The sequence below is a fragment of the Mesoplodon mirus genome (assembly GCF_964341445.2).
Source record: "Mesoplodon mirus genome assembly, chromosome: 8".
Taxonomy (NCBI): Eukaryota; Metazoa; Chordata; class Mammalia; order Artiodactyla; family Ziphiidae; genus Mesoplodon; species Mesoplodon mirus.
This window is the reverse complement of record NC_138984.1, coordinates 9,959,395-9,969,720: the sequence shown is the minus strand read 5'-3', so window position 1 is coordinate 9,969,720 and position 10,326 is coordinate 9,959,395. Positions and strand designations below refer to the sequence as shown.

The following is a 10,326-nucleotide window of genomic DNA, read 5'->3' as shown; positions in this document are numbered from 1 at the left end:
TTGAGCATCAAAATAATTAAAGTAGTATTAGATTATGCCCCAAAGTATATAATAAATATCTGTGAGGCCATATTGGTATAAATAACTTATTGAATAAATAAATAAATGAGACAGCAATAGACACATCTGTACAGAAAAATTCTAAATAATTTCTGTAACTACTCCCTGCTTGAGGACGTGGAGCGTAACTCCCAACTCCTTAAGTGTGGTTGCACATAGTGACTCAAAGAGCACAGGAGGGAGAAGAAAAGAGTTACCTGGCAGTGGAGAAGCCTAAGGAACTCTATCTCAGCTGGGTGGTCAAGTTCACATCAGTGGTGATCAGCCATGCTGATAGTCTGGTATGATGTGATAAAAATGGCACTTTATCTCCATGGTCTTCATCTCCAGAAACTATAGCCCCATTCTGATCATGAAAAGAAACATTAGAAAAATCCCTATAGAGGATCAGTGTACGAAGTACTTGGCCAGTACCCCTCAAAACTGTCAAAGTCATCAAAAACAAGGAAAGTCTGAGGAATTGTCAGAGCCAAAAGTTGCCTCAGGACATGGAGTGACTAAATGCAATGCAGGAATCCTGGGACAGAAAAAGTACACCAGGTAAAAAAATAAGGAAATCTGAATTAAGTATGGACTTTAATAATAATATATATTAACAATGGTTTATGAGTTGTTACAAACGTGCTATACTAATGTAGGATGTTGATAATAAGGACAACTGGGGTGGGGTATGTGAAAACTCCCTGTGATATCTTCACAACTTTCCCATAAATCAAAACCTATTCTAAAATAAAGATCTCATTAAAACATACATACACACAGCCACTCTTAGCTGGAGCACAAGTTGTACAAAAACAAGCTTTGGACATATTTGGCCTTTGGGCCATAGTATACCAACCCCTGCTCTAAATTAGCTACTTTCATTCCTAGTTTGTAGTTGAAGACACTGAGGTTGACGAGGAATTCAAATCTTTTTTTTTTTTTTTTTTACATCTTTATTGGAGTATAATTGCTTTACAATGGTGTGTTAGTTTCTGCTTTATAACAAAGTGAATCAGTTATACATATACATATGTTCCCATATCTCTTCCCTCTTGCGTCTCCCTCCCTCCCACCCTCCCTATCCCACCCCTCTAGGTGGTCACAAAGCACCGAGCTGATCTCCCTGTGCTATGCGGCTGCTTCCCACTAGCTATCTATTTTACATTTGGTAGTGTATATATGTCCATGCCACTCTCTCGCTTTGTCACAGCTTACCCTTCCCCCTCCCCATGTCCTCAAGTCCTTATCAGAGTTCATTGAACCCTGTTATGAACAATTTCAAAGTCTGTGCCTTTTCTATTTCTAGCATAAGAAGACTCTTCGTTCCCTGCTCAAAGCCATTCATGACTCTTCATGGACTCTAGGAAAATTCTGGACTCTACAGGCTGGTCATCCAGGCTGTCCACACCAGGATGCTCACTGACCTTCCAAGCCCCCTCTCCTCTTTCTTTCCACAGCCCCTGACTCTGATCCCTCCACAGAATGACTGGTAAAACAATTCATCCAGTATTGCCTTATGACTCATTGTGTTATGAGCACATACACAACACAATTTCAAAAGCAGTTACATTGCTTTGGGCTGCAAGGACTAGAGTTCCCAATTTTAAATGGCTTAAACTGTCCCTTAGAACATTCTGTGATGATGGACATGATCACTGATGGGGCCGCCCTACATGGCAGACACTCAGTGCATGTGGCTACTGAGTGCTTGCAATGCGGCTAGTGCAAGTGAGGAGCGGAAGTTTTTATTTTACTTAACTCTAATCAAAGTTTAAATTTAATTAACCATATACGGCTAGTGGCGCTGACCACCACAGAAATGCAATGCAAATCAAAACTACAATGAGATAGCACCTCACAACTCTTAGGATATCTAGTATCAAAAAGACGAGAATAAAAAATGCTGGCAAAGAAATCCTTATACAAGGGAACCCTTGTATACTGTTGGTGGGAATGTAAATTGATACAACCACTGTGGAAAACAGTATGGAGCTTCCTCAAGAAATTAGAAGTAGAACTACCATATGATCCAGCAATCCCACTTCTGGGTATATTTCCAAAGGAAACAAAATCACTATCTCGAAAAGATTATCTGTACTCCCATGTTCATTGCAGCATAATTCATGATAGCCAAGTTATGGAAACAACCTAAGTGTCCATCAATAGATGAACAAACAAAGAAGATGTGGAATATTATTGTCTAAAATAGAAGAAAATCCTGTCATTTGCAAAAACATGGATGAGTCTGGAGGGGATTATCTTAAGTGGAACAAGCCAGACAGAGAAAAACAAATGCCTCATGCTATTACTTATATGTGGACTCTTAGAAAAATTCAAACTCAAAGAAACAGAGAGTAGAAAATTGGTTGCCATAGGCTGGTGGGTAGGGAGATGGGGTGGGAATGGAGAGAGGCTGGTAAAAGGCTGAACAAACTTTCAGCCATAAGATGAATAAGGTCTGAGGATCTAATGTATGATATGGTGACTATGGTTGATAACACTGCATTGTATAATTGAAATTTGCTAAGAGTAGAACTTAAATGTTCTCACACACACATAGAAAAAAGGTAAATAGGGATGTGTTAATTAACTTGATGCAGGGAATCCTTTCACAATGTATACGTGTATCAAATCATCACATTGTACACTAAATATCTTGCAACTGTATTTGTCAATTACACCTCAATAACGCTGGGAAAAAAATAAAGTACCATTTTAACCACCTCCCCAATAAAAAGCTCAATTTCATCACTAAGCACCAGCTCTCTCCCTTCTCCTCTGACATCCTCAGAATTGCACAGCACCCCTCATGGATAAGGGAGGTGTGCAGTAATTTCAAGCCTCTGGTCCTTACATAAAAGCACACAAAAGCAAGAGTAATGGACAACAAGAAGTCTGTACTCTGTCTTCTCTCTCTTATCAGGGAGGAAAGTCATTTTAGGGAGTCCAAGGAGATTTCCTTGAAGGTCCCACTGACCAACACTGAGCCACACGCTCACCCTAAAAGCAAAGGAAGCTGGGGTAGCAGATACCTGGCATTTCCACCCCATGGTGGGTTGAAAGAGGGGTAGAGAAATGGCAGTTGTGGGCGCATCCACAGTGTCTCCCAGGGTGATTGTGAGTGGTTACTTACAATTTTATAATTATTTAATGTACATCTTTCTTATGGTTTTTCTGTTTGCCCCAAGAAGTAAACTGTAAAGTCCTTTAACAGTCAAACTGTGTCTTAAACTTATTTGCACCTGAAAAGGTTTTCAAGAGTTTTTTTTTTTTTTAAACCTGACCAACAACATTGTTTGGAAATAGAATCGATTCAGACTCCCAGCCACCCTTCAGTTCTTGAAGAAAATCACAGCCAGGCCAAATGGTTCAAAAAATTATAGTCCCATGAAATGAAGAAGGAGAAGGCCATTAGAGTGGGGGCACAGTTGATGACCCAAGGCCAGCCTGACGTTACTAAGTAGAGACCTGGGTACAAATGTCAAAGAAATCGGCTCATGGAAATTAAATTTAAACCACTTGGAAATGATTTATCCGTGTATGCCATTTCCTTGCAAGAATAAAGAGCTCTGAAGAAAACCACAAAATGAGTTGGAGACACTGCTGGGCCATTTCTACGGGACAAGGATCCCTGTTGTTACATACAGCTGCCCTGTCTTGTGAGAACCCTCACAGTAGGACAGGGCAAATTCCAGCTCTGTTAAGTTGTGAGACCATCACCAGTTCAACAAGTCCTGGGTGGTGGTTTACTCTTGCTTATTAAATGCTTTTTTTTACAAATACAGCATAGTAACAACTTAAACAAGATGGCGGAGTGTTTGACACATTCGGAGCTGTGCTCCAGCCTTTCCCGTAACTCCTTCACCATCCTCGGTGCATTAACTGCAGACCACAGATATGAAGCTTATTAACCTCCCTTGCGGTATGGCCTGAACCTAAAATAAGAACAAAAGCAACAGCAGTAATAGCTAACCTGCTGAATGCTTAATGCATGCTGGAGGTGGGCTAAGTGATTTACATACATTCTGGTATTTAATTCTCACAATGACCCTCCAAGGGAGGTCCTATCCTTATCCCCATTTTCCAAATTACTGAGGTGTAGGCTCAGAGAGTTACATGTCCAAAGTTGTTAGCAAGTAAATGGTTGAAGCAAGATTCCGATCCACTCTGCTACAGATAAGCTGCTGAATGGCAGTGTTTACCTTTCCTTCATGGGGCTCTTCAAAGTATAATTCTGTACTTGTTTGATTATTAGATGAAGGTCTGGTCCAAAACAAGCTGTGAACCCCGGAACGAGAATCTTTTTGTGAGGTCCTTGTTGCTCACCATCTGCCTAACACAGAACAAGTGCACAGTGAGAGGTATTATTATCGAATGTCCAAATGAATAAGCGAAGGTCTCTAAATGGGTTTGGCGTTTGCCTCAGACTGTCAGATGGCAGATGAGTCAGCTCTCAGCCTGAATGAGTGGGTTCCATTAAATTGCTTTAAAAAGACAAATTATGACTGATAAAAGACCAATAAAGGGGTATCACGTCTAATGAATTTAGAAATTTGGAAGACTGAAAATTATTTGAGAGGGTGTGATGGAAGCAGCTTCCAAATGAAGGTCCCGGCACGACTGACATTGCCCTTGGGCGTGTGGAGGAACCAACAGGAAGATGGAGTTTAACTTTCGCGGTTTCCAGGCCGTCTCTTGTGAAGGGAGGTCTCTGTGCGCTGCACAACCAAGTCTTCCCCCAGAAAATGGAAGGCTTGCATGTGTTCCCATGGATGCTCAACCAGCCCCACTCATATTTTGTTCTTACTTCACTTCCTAACACTTAAACAAACTAAAAACATTACCATATTGCACCGTATCATTTAATAATCAGAGTGTGGGTGTATTGCTATGTCGCTTGTAGGATTGGGGACAGATTTTTTTTTTTTTTTTTTTGCGGTATGTGGGCCTCTCACTGCCGTGGCCTCTCCCGTTGCGGGGCACAGGCTCTGGACGCGCAGGCCCAGCGGCCATGGCTCATGGGCCCAGCCACTCCGCGGCATGTGGGATCTTCCCGGACCGGGGCATGAACCCGTGTCCCCCGCATCGGCAGGCGGACTCTCAACCACTGCGCCACCAGGGAAGCCCAGGGGCAGATGTTTTAAGGGAAGAGAAGGAAGGAAAAGCATCTTAAATACTTCTTTTTGCCTAAACCCCTCCCTTGCACCTGGTTTCTGGGCTTCTCTTGGTCTTACCAAACGTTCCCATGTGAAGACAATGTAGGTTTTTTTAAAAAGACTCTGGGGCCTTGGGTCAGCATTTGGATGCAAAATGGAATTGAATATAGGGTGGCTGTAAGCTGCCTTCGAGTTTCTAAGGACCTAGGTGCTGTTTGCTAAGGCAATTTCATTTGGCCCCCGTAGGAGAACAACGTATATGTTCCTTGAAGCTGTAGGTTCTCTGCACATCATGTCTAGAAGTGTTTCTCAGTTTCAATGTACCTCAATAGTTCTATGTGCTGCATTTCACCGGCAAATTCTGATGCAAGAGTTAAGATGCGAATTCTTGTTATTTCTTCCACCTTTCATGTTTACAAGACGGTATGGATGGTTCCCTGACAATTGGGAAGCCAGGAGTGCTCCCAGAAGGCACAGGGAATGGCTCCAGCAGCCATCAATATGTACTCCTTGGAACATATAAAATGTAAAAGACAGTAGGATTGTTTGATAATCAGTATCAAACCCAAACATTTTACATAATTAAAAAAAAAAAAGAGACAAGTGCATCCTTGACTTGGTAACATTTATTCAGTATTCTTTGAAATTAGCAAGAATCAGAAGAAGCACATATCAATCAAATACAGCCACAAAAATGTCCTGGATATAAATAAAGATGCACTATGAGAAATACTCACTACTGAAGGAACTGGTACGCTCTTACATCTACTACCCCTTAGCAAGGAACAACTATAAAAACCTGGACTTGTAAAGGAAAATACAGATTCAGTTTGATCATAATTTGCCTCACTAGGCCCTGTCATCATGTATGTTTTCAAGGCCTAGCCTGACAAATGTTACGAAAATGACAAAAAGAAACTCAAGCGAATGTTTCCAGTTTCTGCAACGTTCAACAAAACAGTGCAGAAATAAGTTACTTACCCATGCACAGAGTAAGGCAAAGGCTAATTTCATACGGGTTAGGAATAATAAATTTAACTAGTTTCTTTTTCACAGGACAAGCACTTCAGACTTCTTTTTAAGTAATGGGTATACTGTATTATGGTTTGTACTCTACATGTGTTTCCTAACTCTACTCAAAAAGCCAACACTCACACGTCAAATACAAACTTGTCCTCGCTTAGACTTATTCTGTAACAACCGCAGAAAACAATCTGGGTTTCGTAATAATATCTACCATGGGAAGTGCACACACTAGTCGAAGCATATAGTTTAGAGAGCTGAAAGCACATTAAAACGTAGTCTATGGATGTCACAAATTCCGTTTTTAAAATATTTTTTTCAAACCAAAAGCTGCAGAAAATTAGTTCTTAAATATTCTACCGAAAACTCTTGAGCAGCTAACATTTTAAATTTCTTAAGCTTTTCATTTTCTTAAAAATACTTAAATGAATGTAGTAGCCCATCTTTTTGAAAAATAATCCCCCAAAAGATTACAAATCTTTTGTTTTAATCAGTGTGACCAAGGGCTTGTCATCAGGGCTGTAATCCTCATAGGCGATGGGGGTCACATCATACATCGCAGGCCGGGATTTCTTTCCAAACCTGAAATCACAGGGAGGGAGGACTCTGGTTAGAGAACTGTTGGCTCTCAAGTCCTGTTAAAGGTAATCGGTGACAATAACTTATCTTCAAGAATCAAATGGAACTATAAAAATACTCTCAAATATCCTCTCTAGCAAGTACAGAAATTTAAGACTTCTTGATATTAACACTGAATGAGTATAAATATTAGCCTTTGGTGTGGGAGGGCAAAAATTGGATTTCACAGAACGTAGAGTCCAGATTAATAGCGAAGCTTGTAGGTTAAGTCTTGGAAGAGCAGTCAGGTGTGACGGCTCTACAATAGGTTTCCAGAAAACAAGTATCGATTTGTCTTCTTCTCAGACCCAGAGCGATTTGGAGAGGCAAGTTTAGTTTACATCCACTCTAGTGCCTGGAATGCAGAGTGGCAGGGTGGGCTTCTCTGGATTGTGCACAGCCTCTCCCCTGGGACTTGCAGGAGGGCTGTGAGGGCTCAGAGGCCACCTGAGGTCCCAAGACAAGGAGGAAGGCAGAGAGAGGAAATGACTTCAAATAACAAGGTGTTAGTCCACAATCTCTGCAGGCACCCTCCATCCGATGGCACCCACCTATCACTCCCCAACGCCTATGTACACACAGGCCATTCTTTCTTCTCTGAGCACAAAGCCATTGTCCCAACAGACTTGTGTATATCAAAAACCCCTTGACAGCAGGACTGAAGCGCAGAAGCCAGGAGTGTCAAAATCCAATTTCAGGACTTCCCGCCAAACCAGTGTTAAAATGGCGATTATTAAAGTAGAGCCAATTCAACTTCTGGGTGGTCCCTTCCCTTTCAAGACCTCACCTTCCCTAAAGGCCCCTGGAGTGCAATATGATTTAAACAATCTTCCCCACTAGCCCGCCACCCCTCCTCCCTTTTATAAACAACATTTTTTAACTGTTTCAAGTCCAATGGAACCTATTAAAAAAAGAAATTTTAAAAGAATCTCAAATTTTAAAAGGATTGCCAGGATGGGCCCCCAAGGACTTCTCCGGGCTTACTGCCCATGGCTTTAATCCCATCTCCCCACCTTTCCTATCTCTTCTTTTTATATCTTGGAAAGTCTGTCTTCTCACATACAGAGATGAGAAGTAGAATCAAGTGGGAAGTGAGAAAACGTTGCCTTCTTCATATGATCTCTTATTTTTAAACATTGATCAATCTTGTATTCCAATTCACTCAAGATTTACTGGCCTTCTGGAGTTGCAAAGGCACAAATCATGCCAGATAGGCACCAGGCAAAGTGCAAAGATAAAGAGTTAAAGCATTCTGCCACCAAGAAACCACAGCTCTTGCGGCACTATTAAAAAGTCTTCAGTAAAATTATGTCTAACATGTTAGCCTCACTGAAGGTCCGGAGTTGTGTGGGCATAAATATGGATTGGACTCCAGCCTGAGGTCTGTTTATCTAAACTGACTGAGGTCTGCACAATCTGAGAAGAGGAAAAGGGCAACAATATAAAAGCCAATTGGCTCTTAACACTTTCTCCCAAGTCTGAAGATTTCGGAGGCTACTTAAAGGAGCAAGCATCTTGACAACCTATTTCTCATAAAATAGCTAGAGACACCGGCAGCAATACACCACCAATAGTATTAATTTAATTAATTTTAAAAATCAGGAAATTCCAGTGTAAAGCTCTCTGTATCCAAACATGGTAGCCATGGGACGGTTTCCTGCAGGACCTCCAATGGGAGTGTCGTCGAATCCTATGCAGCCTGTGAATCAATTGGTTGGCCAGCAGGAAAAATCCAAGCAACGTAATAAGTTGAATACAGGTTTACAATACCCATTTTATTTTTTATATGATTCCAGTTTGAAGAATAATCTGTTTCCTCCAAATCTAGAGAGTTAAATGCCTCCATGTTACGCAATCCATCCACAAGCTCTAGTTCAAAGGGCCGTGATCTTACATTGCTGTCGTGCAGCTGGATATTGACAAGGCAGGTTTGAGGATGAGCGTTCCAGATCCACTGAGCATAACAAAGCAAGAGCTGAAGGCATTCAAGAGCTGCCACGTGTCCACTGTACACACACATAGTCAACTGAAGGACAACAAGCATTGCTTTGTGTCTCAATGGGAAGCTCAGCCTGGATCGCAGAGTGGAACACTGGTACAAGGGTACCTGGTGAAAGTATGACTAACACCCGTAGCACAATTCGAGCTGGATTCCCTGCACTGTGACCAGCTCCTGAGAAGCCTCCAAATTCCTGAGGTGAGACACAGAAATCCCCACCCAAAGTGCAGCATCTACTATATGGAAGCTAAGATGTAAAATGATGTTAAGACTCTCCTTCAATCTCCCACACCTATCAGAGTAGTGATCTCAGAGTTAGTGCAAAACAAACGTGCATTCATACTTAAATTTCCAACGCTAACAGCTTTTTATATTTCCTTAGTGTCTCAGAATTGGGTGGATGTTAAGGAATAAGCTAATACCTATAGAATTCCATTTTAAACTCTCAGGCATAAACCAATGTCAGAGCTTGCCTATGTTATGGCAGGAGTTTTTATGCAACTGTTCTTTTTTTAAACAATGCACTGTTTTTCCTTAGCCTAAAGGGACATCTTAATTGCTTAAAAAAAAAAAATTGGAAGCTAGAGAAAATTAAAGTGTAGACCTTGGATTAGCAAACTATAGTCTGCAAGCTAGTAATAGCCTGTTGCTTGTTTTTTAAATACAATTTTATTGGAACACAGTTTGTGCCCATTCATAATGCCTCTGGTGCTTTCGCACGACAAAGGCAGAGCTGGTCACAAAGACCCAGAGGCCATATGGCCCACAAAGTCTAAAATGTTTCACAGGCCGTGGATGAAGACTATAAGGGTCACCCACAGTCTCTCTGCAAAGGATTTAGCATCGTGTCTGGCTGTGTAGAAGCACTAACAGAAGTTGTGCAGCCGTGGGATCGATGTCACTGACAGCTCAAACGTCATAGCTGGTGACCAGTCTTGTGCGCCTTATTTTACTAAAGAAACAAAAGAAACTGAAACCAGTTATGAGGGAGGTCAAAGTATGTACATTCTTCTAGTTCATATTCCCCTGGAAGTCAACAGCTAAACAATACCTCGAAGAACGGCAGGTGGATGTGAGCTTTTAAAAGGCCCACGTTGGGAGATGTTGTTTGAGAAAAAGCGACTTTGTCCTTTCCCAGCTCTCTGTTTGTTTGTTTGTTTTCTGTGATGGGGCACTTATAGCTGGTAGAGCAGTAAGCAATCAGCAAGCGAAGTGTGACCTCAGATGCAGAACTCAGAGAGCTGTGGCTTCACTCCTGCCAGTCTGTCACAAAGTCTTTCCAGCCTGAGTGTAAGCAAAGCGGCTGTGGAACAGATTACTCGTAGGAAAGGAGGGGGCTCCTTCTCAACCCAGCACCAGCCGACTGCTGACGTCAGAATCACCAGACACTTCCTGGGTCACTAGGGAATGTCACAGATGACCCAGTCAGGATTCATCCTGTGCAGCTGCTCAGCTTCAGTCATTCTGATCCAATGTCACCTCCAGGCT

General features: G+C 41.8%; 1 protein-coding gene across 1 annotated transcript in view; it reads right to left on the bottom strand.

Moving 5' to 3' along the window:
- Positions 1-6,691: 6,691 nt before the first annotated feature.
- The window catches only part of DNER (delta/notch like EGF repeat containing), a gene marked incomplete at both ends in the record, with an annotated part of 331,941 nt that continues 328,306 nt past the window's right edge, over positions 6,692-10,326 (bottom strand). Inside the window, one exon of the mRNA XM_082631051.1 lies at positions 6,692-6,803. Coding sequence (XP_082487177.1) covers positions 6,692-6,803 — 112 coding nt within the window. The remainder of the gene's footprint in view (positions 6,804-10,326) is intronic.